Source organism: Ochotona princeps, chromosome 16 (assembly GCF_030435755.1).
Source record: "Ochotona princeps isolate mOchPri1 chromosome 16, mOchPri1.hap1, whole genome shotgun sequence".
In the NCBI taxonomy this organism is placed as follows: domain Eukaryota; kingdom Metazoa; phylum Chordata; class Mammalia; order Lagomorpha; family Ochotonidae; genus Ochotona; species Ochotona princeps.
In genome coordinates, this window is record NC_080847.1 from 54,715,615 (window position 1) to 54,736,241 (window position 20,627).

General features: G+C 63.5%; 1 protein-coding gene across 1 annotated transcript; it reads left to right on the plus strand.

Annotated features, from left to right (window-relative positions):
• The first annotated feature begins 965 nt into the window (after positions 1–965).
• Positions 966–19,909, plus strand: PPFIA3 (PTPRF interacting protein alpha 3). The gene is made up of 29 exons (XM_004596997.2): positions 966–1,141; positions 5,034–5,288; positions 5,780–5,881; positions 6,096–6,260; positions 6,466–6,540; positions 6,969–7,043; positions 7,600–7,821; positions 8,671–8,817; positions 8,919–9,053; positions 9,383–9,466; positions 9,566–9,697; positions 10,034–10,096; positions 10,572–10,651; positions 10,808–10,952; positions 11,286–11,473; positions 13,043–13,265; positions 13,767–13,930; positions 14,027–14,154; positions 14,471–14,564; positions 14,754–14,835; positions 15,338–15,538; positions 16,410–16,472; positions 16,638–16,664; positions 17,560–17,735; positions 17,995–18,092; positions 18,175–18,350; positions 18,879–18,947; positions 19,260–19,431; positions 19,705–19,909. Exons 2-29 carry the CDS (start codon positions 5,049–5,051, stop codon positions 19,761–19,763), a joined length of 3,585 nt encoding a protein of 1,194 aa, XP_004597054.2. The 5' UTR covers positions 966–1,141; positions 5,034–5,048; the 3' UTR covers positions 19,764–19,909.
• Positions 19,910–20,627: the final 718 nt, after the last annotated feature.

Below are 20,627 nucleotides of genomic sequence, written 5' to 3' on the forward strand. Positions count from 1 at the left end.
TGTCTGTGTGTGTCTGTCCTGGGGTTGGAGCGTGGGGAGAGCTGGGGGGCCTGGGGAGGGGGAGAGGCTGCGCGCAGACCTGGGCAGCAGGAAGCCAGGGGAGACCGGCTGCCCAAGTGCAAGTCCGAGGGCAGAGCAGACGAGAACGACCCCTGCCCCCCGACTCCCAGGCGAGGCCCCGGGCGCCCCAGTTCCTGAAACAGCAGGAGCCGGTGGGCGGCCTCTGCGTGGGCGGGGCGGAGCGAACCATGAGCCTCGTCCGCCGGGGGAGCCCTGCAGGCCGCACGCTCGTGTGCGTGGGAGCCGGGGTGAGGGGTGCCGCGTGTGCATCTCCCAGGCGGGCGCAGGGCTGCGGGAGAAGGCGCGCTTCCCCGCCCGGCACTCACCCCAGCCGCCAGGCCTTCCCGGGAGCATCCCTCACCGTGCACCCCCGGCCTGTAGCCTCCACCTAGCCCTGGGGGTCCCGAGCGGAGCAGGGCGCCCGGCGCGCCCCTACCGGGACCCGGGGTCGCGACTCGCGTCCCCAGCCGCGCGCCACTCGCTCCGGGTGACATCATCCCCCTGCCGGGCTCCGCCCCCCGCCCCAGCCGCCGCACGCCGCACGCCTATTGGCCGGCGCGCCTCTCGCCCCGCCCCTCGCTCTCCGCCCGCACCGCCCCTCCCGGACCGTGCGGGGGCGGGGTCTACTCGCCGGCCGGCACCGACGCCGCCTCCCATTGGCCACTCAGGGCCGTCTGTCAGTCTTCTGTTAAAGGGGCCGCGACCGCCCGGGAGCGGTGGCGGGGGGGAGGGGGAGGGAGGAGAAAATTTTTTTTTTTGGTGGGGGGAAGGTGGGATTTGGGGGGCGCTGGCGGGCACCCCTGGATCTGGCGGCGGCGGCCTCGCGGGGGGGAGACTGAACGCTGACAAGGGCGGGGAGGGGGGTCTATTTTAGGGGGTGAGGGCTGTGAGACGGTGAGGGGGAGGGGGGTCCCCGGCGCCCAAGCCGGAGCCCGAGACGCGGAGCCCGCGCGAGCCGCGGAGACAGGGCTCCGGAGCGACAGAGCCGGGCCCCGGCCGCCGCCAGGGGCCCCGCCCGGTCCCCCTACCCCACCCCAGTCCCTCCTGCAGCCCAGCTCCGCCCGCAGCCGCCGCGGACCAGGTAGGTGAGATTCCGGCCCAGCCCGCCCGGCAGCGCCCACCCCGGGGACCCCTCTCGGCGAGCGTCTCCCGCCTCCTCCACATCCTGGATGCTCTTCCTCATCCCCAGGGACCTCGGAGCCTTAGATTTCATAGCCCAGCCCCGGAGACGCCGGCGTCCCCCCCTTCCCTCCCCGGCGCCCGGAGTCCCCAGCCGAACCCGAGGTCCCCAGGCGGACCTCCGCCTCGCGCCGCCTCCTCCTCCTCCTCCTCCCGGGCCCTGAGCCTGGCTTTCCCAGGGCAGGCGCTGGGGACCCCTTCACCCTGTCACCACCCCACTTCTGGGTCCCAGCTCCCCCTCCTCGGCCGCGTCCCGGGAGCTGCAGGCGCCGGACTCCCCCACCCCGGCTTCGCCCGGCAGCCCCTCGGCGCGTCCGCATCGTCCCCCTACTCGCGCAGCCGATCCGCCAGGCTCCAGGCTGGAGCAGCCGGCCGCGTTCCTGGGTCCAGGATGACTGGCCCGGCCGTCCTGGACACAGGCCCGCGCTGGAGCTGTCCATGGTCAGCGCACCAGGCAGCCTCTCCTCCCCCACCCCATGCTGCCGTCGCCAGGGAGGGGGCGCGGATGGGCAGCGCGGGGATCTCCCCCTACCACGCCTCTGATCCGGGGATACCTGGGCCCTCCCCATCCTTGGCGCTTGGGCCTGACGGTTCTGCGGGCCCTGTTCTTGGTCCCATCTTGGACACCCTGGTTTCTGGGTCCTGCTTCGTCCACCTTAGGGACCCTCCCTGGCTACCCCCTCTCCTGACGCTTTTCTGGGGACCCTGAGTCCTTCCTGCTATAGCCAGTGCCCTGTCTGTCTGCTGACCCCTCTAATAGCCCTCATCCTGCCAGGCACTGAGGTGCAGCCTTTGCTGTCTTTGGCACCCAGTTCAGCAGCCCCCCTGCCTCCTGAAACCCACACAGCCTCAGTTCTCTGGGGCCCTGGGCACCAAGACTTAAATCTTCAGGAGGATTTGGCTCCTGTCCACACACACACTACCGTCTCCCCTGGCCCCGTCCACCAGGGGAGACCTGGATGTCTCGTCCCCCACCTCCAGTTGACAGTCAGCCCTGCAGGGCCCACACCCAACTTTGACCTCCACAAAGGTTCAGGAGTTCAGCTTTGGGTCCCCCTACCCCCATTTGCCTCTGCTCTCACTTTTGGTCGCTGCAGCCTTGTGTCACTCCCATCCGCTTCCTGTCTTTACAGACCTCTGTCACATTCCCATGTCATTTCAGCTGCTGGCTCCTGAGACGCTCCTGTCCGCTTCCCCCCTCCCTCCAAGACAGGTGGCCATCTGAGGCCCATATGGTGATGTTCCGTTTCCCAAGCACGGTGTCTCAGGCTGCCAGGTTCTGTGGGCTGGCTCTAGAATGTGGCCATGGGCCTCTGCATCACTGGTTCCACCTGTGCCCTTGCCCCGTGCCATGGTCTAGATCTCTTCAGAATGCTAGGACAGCCCCAGTATTCCAAGACCTGGTCTAGGTTCTAGGCCAGACGTTACCTTCTTTCCATTGATCTTTCCAGGTATCTAGGTAATGTCCCTGATCCTCTCTCACCCTCGGTCCAGATTTCTAGCAACTAGACGTTCCCTAGCCTCTGCTAAACATTCCTTTTACGTGTTCTAGGCCTCTGCCATATCCCATCCTCTTACTGGTGTGTGTGTGGGGGGGCTTCTTGCGTATTCTAGAATGTGTACCAGTAGAGCTTTTCTCCAGCTCATGCAATGAACTGTAGAATGTACTTCCCTGTTGTAGGTTGCCTCTACTTTCTCAGAGGATTCCCAATGAAGCGGCTTCCTTCCTTGGTGTCTGGGTTCCAGGCCCACCCGTGCCCACTTTCTCGGCCTGTCTTTTTCTGTCTTGCAGCCTCGGCTTAGATGGGGCCCCCGGCAGGAGGGGGAGAAGTTTTCTGCTCCGTCTGCCACCTTGGCATTCTAAGCATGTTCTAGGCTCTCTATCCCCTTCTGGAGGCTTCCCAGCCTAGAAATGTCTCCTTTCCAGAACAACGCCCCCACGTTGCCAGCTCACTCTTTCTCTCAGGAATTTCTTGGTTCTCCTCAGGCAGCCCTCTGTGTGCTCACCCAGCCCCTTCAAAGTTCCAGGCTGACTTCACTCTCGCTCTGTTTTCCTTGGGCCCTAGTGCCCATGCATTGCCTGCAGAGCTCCAGCATTATCTAGACATGTGGTGACACCCAGAACAGGACCTCTGCAGTGTGCCCTGTTCCAGCTCACCTATCCCTGGGCTAAGTTCTCTGAGTTCTGGATGCTGTCTCTTGGCTGGGTTTGTTGGGTACCATGTCCATCCCTGCCTCCCTCTGTCTTGTGTTTGGGGCCCTGGGGTGGACCGAATCACTCAGTAAATTACTGGGTTGCTCTGGGCTGGTTCTAGATTCCAGACTCCAGTTCCCTGTGCAACTCTTACCCCAAGGCCACGGTCAATGTGCAGATATGTTCTTTCTGCACATGTAAGGCATCTTCGTGCAGACCCCTTCCCCAGATTGCCGGTCCATGCTTTCTTCTTTCTTGCCAAGTGCACTGAGGTTCCAGAGCCGTGGCCTGCCTAACACATCCTCCTCTTGCGGGATTTCAGACCTCACCTTGGCTTTTGGCCTGAGGCTGCCTGGACTCTCTCTCAGGGCTATGATTTCCCAACTACATCACCTTAACAACCCAAGACTTCTCCCAGTGCCCCATGCCCTCAGCCCCTTCTTGTCATCTCAAGAGTCCCGGGGCTCCTTTCCCAAGCTTTGGACATAGTGCATTGGGCGGGGCTGGGAACATCCACCTGCTGAACCGGTTATGCCGGCCACCCACAAGGGGAGAAGGAAAGGAAGGACTGGAGTGAAAGTGCCTCCCACCTTCGACTGGTCCAGCAGGACCCGTCGGACCGGACCTGCAGCATGTGGAGGGAGCGGCCCGGGGCCTGGGTCACGGCTTCCCCAAGGCCCCGCCTTCCCGTCAGCAGACCCCTCCCCGTTGTCCTTTCCCACCCTGAGGAACCACCTGGGAGGGCTGGTGCTGTTGGGGTGGGGAGGGCCCAGGACTGTAAAGGCTGGGCCTTCTGGTCCCAGGGCAGACCAACAGCCAAGCTTGTCTCCTGAGGGGTGGGAAGGAGTGCTCTCCGCCTTCTGAGATTTAGAAAGGAGGTTGCAACCGCCCAGTTCTGGGGTAAAACAGCAGTTAGAAGTCTGGATCCCTGTGGTCAAAGTGGAGATGGGGCTAGTTTTGGGGTGCAAAGAAAGGGGATGACTTGTTCACCTCCAGGCTGCAGGCTCCCCACTCCCACCCCGGTGGAGTGGGTCTGTGGATTCTCCCGGAGCCGGGGTACCATAGGAAGCCAGAGTTGCACAGGGATGCTAGGGGGTGAGCGTGCCCCTGTGACACAGCTCAGTGATGTCCTTAGTGGTCCTGAGCCCCTTGGCCTCCTGAAGTGCACTTCGGGTCTGGCCCTCAGTTCTCTGACTCAAGCAATGGGCTGAAGGGGGGTGGGGCGTCTCTCAGCAGAGCCAGGAGAGGGAGAGGCTGTTTTTCCACAAGGATGTGGTCTGGCGGCTCCTGTTTCTCTCAGTGGGTCAGGCTCAGGTGTGAGGAAGTGTGGCCCGAAATGTTCTCAGCCACGTAGCCAGGGCTCTTTCCCAGAAAGCCATGCATTTCAGTTTGTCTTGGCCTTAATGACGAAGGGTAGCCCTCATCCTCTCCAAGTAGCACCGGGTAGCCAAACCGGTTCTGCTGGTTGCGGTGCCTCAGTTTCCCCCGTCATCAGCAGAGCGGCTGGGCGCAGTGTCTGGCCGGCCCCACCTCAGCTTGCGCCTTGACGAGGCCGGCCTCAGGCCCTTCCACCGCCTCGCTCCCTTCCCCTCCCCCGCAGGCTGGCACCGCCGCCATGATGTGCGAGGTGATGCCCACCATCAGCGAGGATGGCCGGCGGGGCTCGGCGCTGGGCCCGGACGAGGCGGGCGGCGAACTGGAGCGCCTCATGGTCACGATGCTCACGGAGCGCGAGCGCCTGCTGGAGACGCTGCGCGAGGCGCAGGACGGGCTGGCGACGGCGCAGCTGCGGCTGCGCGAGCTGGGCCACGAGAAGGACTCGCTGCAGCGCCAGCTCAGCATCGCGCTGCCTCAGGTCTGGGCGGGGCCTGCCGCGGGGGCGGGGCTTCCTGGCGGGGCGGGGCCTGCATGCAGGAGACGCCTGCCCTCGGGGCGGGGCTGCCGGTTGGGCGGGGCCTGCATACAGGAGACGCCTGCCTTCAGGGCCAGGCTGTGGGGGCGGGGCTGCGGGCATGGGCGGGACTGACGGGGGCGGGGCTTGCCGGCGGGGCGGGACCGTCGGGGGCGGGGCTGCCTGTCAGGGGCGGGGCCCGCACGCAAGAGACTCTACCGGCAGGGGTGGAACTTTCAAAGACTGGCTAGCTCTTCTCTGGGGGCATGTCCTGCGGGGCAGGAGTCCCGGAAGAGGCGGGGCAACACGCGTGGGCGGGACTCCGGCTCTGGTGGGCGGGGCCCGCACCCAAAGGGGTGGGGCTTGGCGGGGAAGGCGGGGCCTGTCCAAGTCCTGGGCACCTGAGCAAGGAGGATGCGGAATGGATGGATCTGATGGCTCCCATCCTGGACTAGGAGTTCGCAGCGCTGACGAAGGAGCTGAATTTATGTCGGGAGCAGCTGCTGGAGAGGGAGGAGGAGATTGCCGAGCTGAAAGCAGAGCGGAACAACACGCGGGTGAGCGGCGGGGGTGGGGTTGCGGCGTGGCCTCCTAAGGCATCTTTTTCCCGCGTTTTCCCCTCACATCTTCTCTTTCTTGCTCCCACATCCTGGCTGGTCCGCTCTCGCTGCTCCTGCTCCTTCATCCGTGTACTGACCCCCGACCTACCTCTGCGCTACGTGCCACCCTCTTCCTCGCCTTTGGCCTTGGCACGGCGCCCTGCCCCTGCAGCTCCTTCTGGAACATCTGGAATGCCTGGTGTCCAGGCACGAGAGGTCACTGCGCATGACCGTGGTCAAGCGCCAAGCGCAGTCGCCGGGCGGGGTCTCCTCGGAGGTGGAGGTGCTGAAGGCTCTCAAATCGCTCTTCGAGCACCACAAGGCCCTGGATGAGAAGGTAGGAGGACTGGTGACTGGCCGATGGGGCTGTCATGGCGTGAGAAGCGCTGGTTGATAATATACCAAGGAACGGGGGTGGGGCTCCCGGTGAGCGGCTGCGTAGGGCCTGTTGCCGAGAAGGGTGATGCTGAGGTTGGCGGCTGAGAGCTGTCCCAGGGGTGTTGTGGGCCTGGACCCAGCGTGGTCACCGCTGTCCTCTGCAGGTTCGTGAGCGGCTGCGCATGGCACTGGAGCGGGTGGCAGTGCTGGAGGAGCAGCTGGAGCTGAGCAATCAGGAGGTGAGGCTGTGGCCGTCAGCAGAGGCTGCTTCTTTGAGAGAAGGTCAAAGTCAGGAGCCTGGGCCGCCCTCCAGGCTCCCCACGTGGGGGCACAAGTCCATGGCCAGCTGCTGCTGCCTTCCCAGGAACGTGGCAAGTGGGAAGTGGGCTGCCGGGTCTTGAACCCGCAGCCATGTGGGATGCTGGGAATGGCTGCACCACTCTGCTGGGCCCCAAAGGTTTAAACTTCTGCCAGGAGACCAAGGGCAAGACTAAAGGCAGAGGCCTCTCGTGGCAGGCAGCTTAGGAGAGGCAAGGGCATGCAGGTGGGTGTGTGTGGGATGTGAGTGTGTCTCCAGGCCCACAGCATCTCAGAGGGGGCACATGTGTCCTTGGAGGATGCCGTTGGGAAGTGGCCCCGTGCACTGATTCTCCACTCTCTCTTGCAGTCACTGAGCCTTCGGGAGCAATTGGCCAGGCGGCGGTCGGGGCTGGAAGAGCCGGGCAAGGAGGGGGACGGACAGGTGAGAGGTGGAAGGCCCCTCCCCGTGGCCCCACTCACCTGTGTGTGTGTCCCTTTTGCAAAATCCATCCTGGATTCCTTTCTCTGGAAGGCAGATAGGCAGGGTGATCTCCCAGACAATGGTTCACTCCCCAAGTCCCCTACACACACACACAGACCAGCACGGAGCCAGGCCATAGTTACCAATCGAGTCTGCCATATGGGGGTTAGGGGTCCAGTAACTTGAGCCACCACTTCCTGCTTCCCAGGATGCAGCTGGGGTTGGGGACAGAGCCAGGCCTGTACCCCTGGCACTCAGAGTCACCCCTGTTCTGGTCCTTCGAATGTTTGCTGGGGTCATGCCCAACTTTCAAGACATCTGAGTCCCCCAGGAGTCTCCCTGGCCATTGACCTCTGGCCCGAGAGGTCATTGTGCTAACTTCTCTGACCCGCGGACCACAGCCCTGACAGGGCTCTGATCTGATCGCCTCACCTCGCCTGAGAAACTTTCTTTGCGCTCGGTCTGTGTCTCTGTGCTGCCCACCTGACTTGTGCTCCTCCCTCCCACCCTCCTTCAGACCCTAGCCAATGGCCTGGGTCCCGGCGGGGACTCGAACCGGCGCACAGCGGAGCTGGAGGAGGCCCTGGAGCGGCAGCGGGCCGAGGTGTGCCAACTGAGGGAGCGCCTGGCCGTGCTGTGCCGCCAGATGAGCCAGCTGGAGGACGAGCTGGGCACAGCTCACCGCGAGCTGGGCAAGGCTGAGGAGGCTAACTCCAAGCTGCAGAGGGACCTCAAGGAGGTGAGGCCAGAGCCCCGGGAGTGGGGCAGGGTGCCCTCTGTCGCCAGTCCTCTGCTGCCTTTGCCCAGAGCTCGCCAAGGGTGGCACCTGGAGATGGCCACAAGGGGGAGACCTCTCCTCTCACTTCTAAGATGAGGCCTGTGAGCGCCCAGCAGTGTTAGCGCACACAGCGTCCCATCACCGAGTTACCAGAGGGGCCATTTGCGTGTGACTCCACATCTCTTGTCAGCGTTGCCCCCGTCGTGGCCTTGGGCCTCTTGTCTCCTGTTCCCACGCCCCAGCTGAGAAATCTGAGGCCTGGACCCTTGTGGGCAGTGGACGTGAAGCCCATCATTGCAGATGTGGGAGCTGAGCGGCCAGAAAGTGGGATCACCTCACCAGGGCTCCCAGACCGGAGTTTCCCATCAGCCCCTGGAGCACCTGCTCGGGGCCTCTTCTCCTCTGCCCCCCGGGGCCCATGGGGGAGGCTGCCTTCTCCGCGGAAGGAGGCTTTGTTTCCAGTGAGAGCCCAGGGCAGGAATGCCGTGGTGCCAAGCCTGGGCTGTGCAGGAAGGGGTTGAGAAAATTCAAGCCTGGATTTTCCTACCTCAGCGGCTCCACTGGAGACTTCACGTCTCAAGCACCTTGGACCCCCTGTACAAGAATTTGGGTGGCCATTTTAATTGTCAAGGGGACAAAGTGGGCCAGTCCTTGGAGCCCTTGGGCGGGGTGATGCCGCCAGAAGTCCCTGTGGACCGGGGACTTCATTTCCCAGGATTCCTGGAAGTTTCTCCTAGAGGCCCTAACCCGCGCTTGCCCCAGGGGCTTCAGGGAGCTGTTGTCCACGTGGCCTTGCGCCGTCCACTGCAGGCCCTGGCACAGCGGGAGGATATGGAAGAACGCATCACAACGCTGGAGAAGCGCTACCTCAGCGCCCAGCGCGAGGCCACATCTCTGCACGACGCCAACGACAAGCTGGAGAACGAACTGGCCAGCAAGGAGTCGCTGTACCGGCAGGTGCGGGCTGCGGCCCGGGTGGGGTCTCGGGGCGTGGTCGTGGCCCCCCAGATCCTGGCCCCTGTCCCTCCCAATGGCCCTTCTCTGCCCACCACCCCCAGAGTGAAGAGAAGAGCCGGCAGCTGGCCGAGTGGCTGGACGACGCCAAGCAGAAGCTGCAGCAGACGCTGCAGAAGGCGGAGACCCTGCCCGAGATAGAGGCGCAACTGGCCCAGCGCGTGGCAGCGCTCAACAAGGTCGGAGGAGGCCTAGAAAGGGGCGGAGCCAAAGCAATGGGGCGGGGCCTAGACGGCCTGGACCAGTGGGTGGGGCCTAGAAGGGGCGGGGCAGTCCGTGGGAGCAGACTGAGTTGGTGGGGCGGAGCCAAATCAATGGGGCGGGGCCTAGGAGGACTGGGCTGAGGCAGTGGGGCGGGCCTAGAAGGGGCAGGGCTTGAGTTAATGGAGGCGGGGCCGAAGCAATGGGTGGGGCCTAGAGGGGCGGGTCCGAGTCTTCAGGGGCGGGGCCTCGAGCCTGACTGGATCCTAGGGTACAAAGCTCAGATACTGTGCGTTCGGTCCACTAGGCTGAAGAGCGCCATGGGAACTTTGAGGAGCGACTTCGGCAACTGGAGGCGCAGTTGGAGGAGAAGAACCAGGAGCTGCAGCGGGTGAGGAGGCTCGGGCGTGGGCACTGCGGGGAAGATGGGGCTCTGAGGCAGGGGCCCACCGCTCGAGCCCCACCCCTGGCCCTGCTGTGGTGTGCACAGGCCCGGCAGCGAGAGAAGATGAATGACGAGCACAACAAGCGGCTGTCCGAGACTGTGGACAAGCTGCTGAGCGAGTCCAACGAGCGGCTGCAGCTGCACCTGAAGGAGCGCATGGGGGCGCTGGAGGAGAAGGTGTGCCTCCTGGGAAGCCAGGGCCACCACATCCTGGGGCGGAGCTGCTCCCCACCCCTGCCCAGATCCGGGTCTGAACTCCTCCAGACCTGGGCAGCTCTGATCTGACAACTTCCCAGAGCGGGATGTGGAAGGTGGTGTTTGGGGTGTAGCCTTGGCTTTCCCCAAAGTCGTCTATCCTGGGGACCCTTGTGGCCGGCCCCCCTGTGATTACCCAGGACTCCCTACACTCCTGATTGGTGCCCACCCTGGTCCACCTGGCCCAGCGGGTAGTCCCCCACCCCCTGGCAGTGTTCCTGGCAGGCTGCACCCCCTCACTTCCCTGTGACCCCACAGAACTCACTGAGTGAGGAGATTGCCAACATGAAGAAGCTCCAGGATGAGCTGTTGCTCAACAAGGTGAGAGCAGGTCACAGGCCGGGAGGGGCTGCTCCCCACCTGGGGACAGGAGCCCGGGGCAGGGGCACACAGGGCACAGGCCAGGAGGAACTGCTCCCCACCTGGGGACAGGGGCCTGGGGGCAGGGCACACAGGGCACAGGCCGGGAGGGGCTGCTCCCCACCTGGGGACAGGGGCCCGGGGCAGGAGCACACAGGGCACAGGCCGGGAGGGGCTGCCTCTCGCCCGGGGCAGGGGCACACAGGACACAGGCCAGGAGGAACTGCTCCCCACCTGGGGACAGGGGCCCGGGGCAGGGGCACACAGGGCACAGGCTGGGAGGGGCTGCCCCTCGCCCGGGGGCAGGGGCACACAGGGCGCAGGCCGGGAGGGGCTGCCCCTCGCCCGGGGGCAGGGGCACACAGGGCACAGGCCGGGAGGGGCTGCCCGTCTCCCAGCGGCACATTCTGAGCCGACACCCCACACCCCACTCTAGGAGCAGCTCTTGGCCGAGATGGAGCGGATGCAGATGGAGATAGACCAGCTGCGGGGGAGGCCGCCCTCCTCCTACTCCAGGTGACGGTGGCCCCTTATCCTGCCTCTGCTCCTGGAGCCGCCACCCTGGCCCCCGTTCTCGTCTCCCTGACTCCCACAGGCTCCATGACTGCATGGCCACTGACCCTGGGCTGGCCCCGGGAGCCCTGCCCTGACTGCCGTCTTCAACACCCACAGGTCTCTCCCTGGCAGTGCCCTGGAGCTGCGGTACTCACAGGCACCCACCTTACCTTCTGGGGCCCATCTGGACCCCTATGGGGCTGGCAGCGGTCGGGCAAGCAAGAGGGGCCGCTGGTCAGGGGTCAAAGATGAGCCATCCAAGGTCAGCAGCAGGGCCTGGGCAGATGGGGGCTGGGGAGGGGACTGTTGGAGGGCAGCGCCTCCTGGGCTCACTGTTCTTTCCTCCCGCCGTGCCACCATGCCCATGGGCTCCCTTGCTGTGGACATCCTCCTTTGGCTTCCCCTGGTGAGAGGCGACAGGGGGCGTGGCATGGCAGAGTGGGTGGAGTCTGCTGAAGGGCGGGATCAAAGGGAGTGGGTGTAGGCAGAGGTGGGCGGGATCAGGACGGGGGCAGGGCCACAAGACAGCATCCTCCCAGGCCCCCAGCCACTTACCCACCCACCTGCTGGCACCCCTGTTCCCGTACAGAGACAGGACTGGGAACGCTCTGCACCAGCTGGGTCTATGCCTCCCCCTTTCCCTGGGGAGTTAGATGGCTCAGACGAAGAGGAGGCGGAGGGGATGTTTGGGGCAGAGCTGCTGTCCCCCAGCGGGCAGGCCGACGTGCAGACGCTGGCCATCATGCTCCAGGAGCAGCTGGAAGCCATCAACAAGGAAATCAAGTGAGTCCTTCCCCGGTCTTGCCCATCCTGTCCTGCTCTGCCCCTCTCTGCCCCGCCCCGCCCTGCTCTGCCCTGACCCCCCAGTGCTTCTAGCTCCTGGGGCTGGTCCAAAGGCTTGATGGTATCTCCTCTTCAGCTAGCTGCCTGCAGGAAATCCTCCCAGCCCAGCACTTCCGGGTGTGTCCAGGAATGCCCTCAGGAACAGTCATGCACGTGGGTGTCTCCTAACCAGCACCCATGATTTCCCAACACACCAGCCAGCATGTTCCAAAAGACCAGACTTTTGAACTTGGGCTGTCAGGCCTCTTAGAGTGGAGCGTGAGGCTGTGTGACTTCACATAGCTGGCACCCAGATCTCCGAGTACCCCAGGGATCTCAGTGCAGTCTCCAACACGGCATCTCAACACACACTTCAGGACCCTCAGCTCCACCTATGAGACTTTCCAAGAGTCCCCTCCCCCCCTTAGACGTATTTATTTTTATTGGAAAGGCAATTTATGGAGAGAAGGAAAGAAAGAAAGATCTTCCATCTGCTGGTTCACTCCCCAAGTGGCCACAATGGCTAGAGCTGAGCTGATCAGGAGCCAGGAGCTTCTTCTGGGTCTCCCACGCAGGTGCAGGGTCCCAAGGCTTTGGACTATCCTCAACTGCTTTCCTAGGCCACAGGCAGGGAGCTGGATGGGAAGTGAAGCAGCTGAGAATTGAACCGGTGCTCATATGGGATAAGCGCTTGTAGGTGGAAATTAGCCAATTGAGCCATTGCATCAACCTCGAGAGTCCCCAGTGATTTTAAGAAGCTCCCACTAACAACGTATGTCCCGATGCCCCAGCAATTGTCCTATTTAATAATTTTCCCATAAAATCATGCTCCCCATGGCCCTCGGCAAATATGCTGACACGACCCTGGCCTTCCGTTCAAACTCTGACTTGGCACATGCTTCACACACTGGAGAAGGGTGCGACTTTCTTGGACCCAGACTGACTTCTGGGTCCCTGGCCTCATTAGGGCCTCATGCTTGCTGGTCTCCTTGGCACGTAGACCCTGTCCACAATAATCCCCTAGGATCCTCTTTTCAGTTTTTTTTTAAGATTTATTTTTATTTATTGGGAAAGTAGAATTAGAGAAAGAGATATCTTCCACCCACTGATTTATTCCTGCAAAGGCCGGGCTGGGCCAGCCTGAAGCCGGGAGCCAGGAGCTACATCCGGGTCTCCCATGTGGGTTGCAAGAGTTCATACACTTGGGCTGCCTTGGGCTACTTTCCCAGGCACGTTCATAGGGAGCTGGATGGGAAGTGGAGCAGCCAGGACTTGAACCAGTACCCCTGTGGGCTGCAGGGGCTACAGGTGGTGGCTTACCTGCTACACCACGGCATGCACTCTGTGATGTGGACGCTTGACTGCCCCATCGCTCCATGACTTCCTGGTGTCCTCCTGCACCCTAAGACTCCTTGGGACCCTACCACAGCATGCTAAGGGCAGCATTCTCCTGTCCCCATCATCTTCTCTGCTTCAGCCCTTCCATTCACCCTTTGCTGTGTCTCTTCTGTCCCCCTGCACCCCTGCCAGGCTGATCCAGGAGGAGAAAGAGACCACGGAGCAGAGGGCCGAGGAGCTGGAGAGCCGTGTGTCCAGCTCGGGCCTGGACTCCCTGGGCCGCTATCGCAGCAGCTGCTCGCTGCCCCCCTCCCTCACCACCTCCACCCTTGCCAGCCCCTCCCCTCCCAGCTCAGGCCACTCCACACCCCGCCTGGCACCACCCAGCCCTGCCCGAGAGGGCACCGACAAGGCTGTGAGTATTCTGAAGTCTCCCCAGCCTGGGGAGGGGACAGGTGGGAGAAGTAGGACAGAGGGTTCCCCCGCGTGGAACAGCCGCGCTCTCCTCCCAGCAGCGGTTTCAGTAAAGAGCCAAATGGGAGCCAAGTGGCCGGGATCCCGAACCCTGATGTCTTTGGTCCCTTCCACTTGATTGGAAGCATATGTCTGTGACCACACACACGCCTGGGGACTAGAACAGACGCTCAGGATGGGCCTTTGAAAGTGGCAAAGCTGCGTCGGCCCGCTGCGTGGTGTTGCCCCCTGCTTCCCTGCTCCCGGTAGCCAGGGCTCCTGAGCTCCCCCCTAAGGGCAGGCACACCCCACTTCGGACTCTGGAAGTGGAGTCACCCATCAAGTTCAAGGGGAAACCCCTACACAGGCCTTCTGAGCAAGTGTCCCCCTGGACACCCCAGGAGGCATCCTGGGGAATGAGCAGCTGCTTAGAAGACTCTCCCACCTGTGTCTGTGTCCCCAGAATCATGTCCCCAAGGAGGAGGCTGGGGGGCCACGAGGGGAGGGGCCGGCCATCCCAGGAGACACCCCACCACCCACGCCGCGCTCTGCCCGGCTCGAGAGGATGACCCAGGCCCTGGCACTGCAGGCAGGGTCCCTGGAAGATGGGGGACCTCCGCGGGGAAGGTCAGCAGGGCTGGGGACCAAGAGGGGCTGGAGGAGGGGAGGGGGCACCTCCCCCCAGCCCAGAGAGGGCCTGCCCTCATGGCCTTGCTTACCTAGCGAAGGCACCACGGATTCCCTGCACAAGGCCCCCAAGAAGAAGAGCATCAAGTCATCCATAGGCCGGCTCTTTGGCAAGAAAGAGAAGGGGAGAGTGGGGCCCCCTGGGCGCGACAGCTCCTCGCTGGGTGAGGCCCTGCCCCTGCCCGCTCTGCTGTTCCTCACGTGTTGCTCTGTTGGTCTGTTCATTCACCTGGAATGTGTTCAGGTTGGAGCGGGTGGTTAGGCCCTGGCGCCACGGCTGCCCTCCCAGGTCCACCGCCTGCGAGGTGACACTGCTCCCTGCCTGGCTGTCACTGGGTGTGGCCCTTAGCCCCTGCTCCCTCGGGGCCTCTGCCGCCTTGGCCTCCTCCTCAGCATACCCCCACCCCACCAGCCCCCCAGCTAGAGAGGTTCTGCTTGTCCTTTGAGAACGTCCTAATCCCGACCCCTCACTGCCTCCAGCTGGCACGCCATCTGAGGAGACGCTGGCCACTGACCCTCTGGGGCTAGCTAAGCTGACAGGCCCAGGTGACAAGGATCGAAGGAACAAAAGGAAGTGAGTGTGTGTGTGTGTGTGTGTGTGTGTGTGTGGAATAACCTAGCTTGCCTGGGAATTCCTGGGATTTCTCTCTTGGGGGATGGTTTTTGCCCGTGTTTTCTGCCCCCATGACGAGGGCTTGGGCGTGAGGGGTGGTGAGGGGCCGGGCTCCGTGCTGACATGCCCTACCCCTTGTCGCCCCTCCAGGCACGAGCTGCTCGAAGAGGCCTGCCGCCAGGGCCTGCCTTTCGCTGCCTGGGATGGGCCCACTGTGGTCTCCTGGCTGGAGGTACTGCGTCCCAGAAACACCCTCACTGATGTCCCCCACACTCCCTGAGGGCCTCATGGGTCTGAGTCCCCCTCAGTGGGGGGAGGATCTGGGAGGGGTTAGGCTTCCTGTCAATCTGAACAGCTTCTTTCTCCTCTTCCACCCAACCCCCCCTCTCCTGGGGACACCCACCTGGGTCCTGGTCTCTCTCCCTCTCTAACTTGGCTGCATCCCTCCCCATCTCTGGCTGTGTGTTCCACATCCCTCGCACCTCCGGCTCTCCTTCTGCGTTCCTCCGTGTGCCTCTGTGTGTGTCTCTGCACATCTGCTCTGTCTCTGCCCACATCCTTCCATCCCCACCCCCTTTTCCACTTCCACGCCACACAATCCTCTGGTTGCCTCCACCTGACCCTCCCACGGCTCCTGCGTCCTGCTTCTCCTCCTGGCCCGCCTGCGCACGTCTGTTTCGCCCCCACTTGCCTTTCCCTTTGTTTCTCTCCCATTCTCTCCTCCCATGTCCCAGCTCTGGGTAGGCATGCCCGCATGGTATGTGGCTGCCTGCCGGGCCAATGTCAAGAGTGGGGCCATCATGGCCAACCTGTCAGACACGGAAATCCAGCGTGAGATTGGCATCAGCAACCCCCTGCACAGGCTCAAGCTGCGCCTGGCCATCCAGGAGATGGTCTCGCTCACCTCGCCTTCGGCTCCCGCCTCCTCCCGCACCGTGAGTGTCCAGCGCCCCCAATCCTGGTCCTTGCTGCCTCCTGCCCCTGGTCTTCGGGGGCAGCCAATTGCCCCAGCGCTGTCCCATAACACCTGCCCCCACTCCCACCTGCTCTCCAATCTCCGGGCCTCCCTTCCTTGTCTGTTTGTGGGAGACCCACTGACCACACACTGTTCCTGAACACCCCACCTCTGGCTGCCTGGGGCTTCCTTGAGCTCTCAGTTAACATAACACCACCTCCTGAGAGGCCTTCCGCCCCTGTATACCTTCCAATAGACCCACACATTGACTACCTTCCAATCCTCTCATTCTTGCATTCCGGTTTTTTATTGCAATAACTCCGGAACATACAGAAAATTGTGTGTACCCTGCCTGATTCAACCACAGGCAGCCACGCTTGGGGAGGGGGGTGTTACTGAGGAGTCTGAATGTAACGTGGAGACATTGCGATGGATTGGCTCCTAAAGCACTCCGGCAGGTCCTTCCCCCACGACACAGGACAGCTGAGCACCCTGGTATCCATCTGCGAGTTAGTCTCTATCCAGATGCCCTGGTGTGTCCGCCATTCCACGACTGCGAGCGCTCCCACCACCACACTTTGTTTCTCACCGTGTGCCAGGCCTGGGCTGTATCCTAGCTTGTGGGACTGTTGGCATCAGTGTGAGGTCAGACAGGTGACATCGCTAGATGGGGTTGCCCATCTCCTAAACCCATGCTGCTCTACCTGGAATCTGGAAGGTGTTCCATAAAAGAGCATTGCTTCCTCTGTCTCTGCTGGACACGGTGTGTTCCGGGGCTTTCCAGAAGCCCCTTCTCTCTCCCACCCTGTCCAGAGCCCTTTCCCAAAGTCCCTGATACCCACGCCCCTCAGTCCACAGGAAACGTGTGGATGACACACGAGGAGATGGAGTCACTCACAGCCACTACCAAGCCTGTGAGTGCCCCCTGCTGGCGTCCTTGGGGGTGACACTAACCCGGCTTGGGGGTGGGGGTGGCCACTGAGGCTGTGGCTAGCTGGCTATCCGACCTTCTGTCCCTCCTGTCCTCTTCCTGCCCCTTAACCCATCCCTTTTCTCCCCTCTTCCCACTAACGGGTCAGGAGACCAAGGAGATCAGCTGGGAGCAGGTAGGGGTGTGGTACGGACTGTGGGTGCATGAGCAGGCTGTGCACGCTGCATGACACCCCCTCCGTTTCTGAGCCTTGCCCGTACTCCCACCAAGACGTTCCACCGTACCCACACAATGGGGAGGGGGGAACGCTGACCCAGCTCGGCTCTGGTTGATTTTTTTGTGGCTTGAGAGTGAAGTGGAGAGGGTGGGAAAGCTGAGACTGCTCCATTATCAGTAGCCCCTGAGCCCTGGGGTATTCCGTTAGTAAGAGCTGCAAGGATCCCGCAAGCTGTTCCACTTAGACACTAGAGGGCAGTGTTCAGGGACGCTGCAGGCTGTTTCTCTGTGGACACTCAGCGGGTGCTGCTGAGGCACCCTGATGCTGTTCCACGGTGGGCACTAGAGGGCGCTGCTCAGGGACCCTGTGGCCTGCCCCACTGTGGACACTAGAGGGCACTAGTGACCCTCCTGGGGGAACTAGGTGCTAAGCCCAAGTATTGGCCACAGGGGTCCAGGCTGTGGTGACCAGACCAGGCTGTGCTGAAGGAGGGCCTGGGAGGGGCAGCTGCACTGGGCAGCAGGGTCAGGCATGATCCAGTCCTGGGAAGGGGGCACTACCTTGGACTGGGAAGGGGGAGGTGACAGTTGTCTGACTGGAGGGATGGTGACTGCAGGGTCCAGCTGAGGGGAGTCTGTGCAAGGTTGAGGGCTGGGAGGGGGTTGACTCCTGCAGCCTGACGCGGACTCTTACCTGCCATGGGAAGGCTGGTGAGCGCTGAGAAGGCGCAGTACCTTGTTGTGGGGTGGGAAAGTATAAGCTCAGATGGGGAGAGGGGCTGGACTGGGCCCTCCTACATACGTGGGGAATTGCCAGAGGCCCTGACCCGTGCCTCACCTGCCCATGGCCCCAGATCCTGGCGTATGGCGACATGAACCACGAGTGGGTAGGCAATGACTGGCTGCCCAGCCTGGGGCTGCCCCAGTACCGCAGCTACTTCATGGAGTCTCTGGTGGATGCCCGGATGCTGGACCATCTCAACAAGAAAGAGCTCAGGGGCCAGCTGAAGATGGTGGACAGCTTCCACAGGTGGGGGGACGCCTGTGTGAGGGCGGGGGCTCCCTGGGCCACAGATGCAGCTCAGGTTAGGATGGCCCATGGGACAAGTTGAGATCTGTCCACGGGGACTGCCTGTGGGCAATGCCGCCGCCCCCCGGTGGGGAGGGAGGAGATGTCCAGGAATCAGCAGGTCCCATCCGCCGTCCTCCCCACCCTCTCCCAGAAGCCTGGAGCTCATGGTGGGGTGCCTGGCGGGGTGGTGACTCCGGGTCCCCCCACCGCTGCCCAGGGTGAGTTTACACTATGGGATCATGTGCCTGAAGCGACTTAACTATGACCGGAAGGATCTGGAGCGGAGGAGGGAGGAGAGTCAAACGCAGATCCGAGGTGAGCCGGAGGCCCACGTGTGGTCAGCAGAGGGGCCGTGGGGACGGGGCCGAGGCTGAGGCACCCTTCTGCACGCCCCCAGACGTGATGGTGTGGTCCAATGAGCGAGTCATGGGCTGGGTATCCGGGCTGGGCCTGAAGGAATTCGCCACAAACCTCACGGAGAGCGGGGTGCACGGGGCACTGCTCGCCCTGGACGAGACCTTCGACTACTCGGACCTGGCCTTGCTGCTGCAGATCCCCACACAGAACGCGCAGGTGAGCCCGGCTGCTGGCCTGGGGAAGGCGGCCCTGGGAAGGCCCTTGGCTCCAGGGGAAGGCGGCCCTGGGAAGGCCCTTGGCTCCAGGGGAAGGAGGCCCTGGGAAGGCCCTTGGCTCCAGGGGAAGGCGGCCCTGGGAAGGCCCTTGGCTCCGGGGAAGGCGGCCCTGGGAAGGCCCTTGGCTCCGGGGAAGGCGGCCCTGGGAAGGCCCTTGGCTCCGGGGAAGGCGGCCCTGGGAAGGCCCTTGGCTCCAGGGGAAGGCGGCCCTGGGAAGGCCCTTGGCTCCAGGGGAAGGCGGCCCTGGGAAGGCCCTTGGCTCCAGGGGAAGACGGCCCTGGGAAGGCCCTTGGCTCCGGGGAAGGCCGCCTGGGGAAGGTGGTCCCGGGATGACCCTTGGCTCCTGTAGAAGGTGGCCCTGGGATGGCCCTTGGCTCCGAGGAAGGCTGCCTGGGGAAGGCGGCTTGTAGAAGGTGGCCCTGGGATGGCCCTGGGCTCCAGGGAAGTCGCCCTTGGCTTCCCCTCTCAGGCCCGGCAGCTCCTGGAGAAGGAGTTCAGCAACCTCATCTCCTTAGGCACAGACCGGCGGCTGGACGAGGTGGGCACTGTGGGCACCGAGGCCACATGAGGGACAGCAGAGGCGGGGCTGGCTGCTGGGAGGGGCGGGGCCTCTAAGGGGCGGGGCTTTCTTGAGACACCGGGTGGGTGGAGGGGAGGGGCTTCGGGTGGGCGGGGCCGGCTGACTGGGAGGGACGGAGTCTTCTGGGGACGGGGCCTCGGGCAGGAGGGGTGTGGCTCATCGAGGGGCGGGGCCGACTGACCGGAAGGGGCGGAGTCTTCTGGGGGCGGGGCCTTGGGCAGGAGGGGCGGAGTCCAGGCCCCTCACCCTAGTGGTGGCTCCCGCACTTAGGACAGTGCCAAGTCCTTCAGCCGCTCCCCCTCCTGGCGGAAGATGTTCCGGGAGAAAGACCTCCGAGGGGTGACCCCCGACTCTGCTGAGATGTTGCCCCCCAACTTTCGCTCGGCAGCAGCAGGAGCCCTGGGCTCCCCGGGGCTCCCCCTCCGAAAGCTGCAGCCGGAAGGTGTGTTGGTGGGGAGTTCATCCCAGTGTGCCCCCTTCCCCAGGGTTGGGAATGGAGCCATTTAAAGTCCCTTCAGGTTCAGAAACAGCCTGGGCCTCTTTCTGCCACCCCCGGCGAGTGGACTGCCCCATATTCTGGCTCCCCCATGCCCCTCTCCAGGATGGGCAAGAGCTGCAGGGAAGGGAGGGGCACAGACCGCGATGGGGAGACCCGTGGGGAGGAGGGCACAAGGTGGGGCGCAGCAGGCTGAGCCTCCGCTCGTTCTCCCTGCAGGCCAGGCTTCTGGGGGCTCGCGGGCGGATGGTGTGTCGGTGCGGACCTACTCCTGCTAGTGCAGACCTGCAGGTGAGGGCAGGGGGGCGCGGGGCAGCTCAGCGGGTTATCAGCGCCCTCTGCCCTGCCTGGCGTCCCTGCAGGCGCCCTCAGTCAGAGGACAGGCTGACACTGCACCTGCCGAGGGGTGACCTCCATCCTGCACCTGCCGAGGTGGGGCCTGGATCCCACACCTGCCAAGGGGTGGCCTCAATCCCGCACCTGCCGAGGTGGGGCCTGGATCCCGCACCTGCCGAGAGGTGGCCTCAACCCGCACCTGCCAAAGGGTGGCCTCGCTGGGGAGAGCGGGCAGGGGCGCTCTCGCCGTGGACTGCACCACCTGCATGGCCTTGTTCCTCCAAGGGGCTGGGCCTGGACCAAACCACGTGAACTGGACTGGGGTGGTGGTGAAGTGGGTCGAAGGCAGCACACTCTGAACTTCCGCCTCCTCCCTTTTGTAATTTATTGATTGGTTTCCGATGGGAGACGGGTTCCCTTCTCTTGCAGAAAGAGGGTGGGGCTTTTCTCCCGGGGCTGCATGCAGAGGCCGCCCCATGTGCCCCTTTCCTGCCCAGTCGCGGGGCCCATGTCTTCCTTCTTCGTCCGCCAGGAGGGGAGGGGGGACTCGCTGCTACAGCCTTGCCTCCTGTGTCCCCGGCCCACCCTGCCTCATTGGCCACCGGTGCCCAGGGGTCGTCTATGCTGGCCGGGTCCCTTTTCCCTCCCCCCATGTCTCGTGTCCCTGGGGCCTCCTCGCCCCCCCGTGCTGTGGCCGTGTCTGTGCCCCAGGGATAGGGGTGCAGAAGTGTGCTCCCCGACCCCTCTGGCTCCAGGGTTTGCATGGGAGAATCCTTTCCACGCTGGGTGACATAGCATGGGTGGTG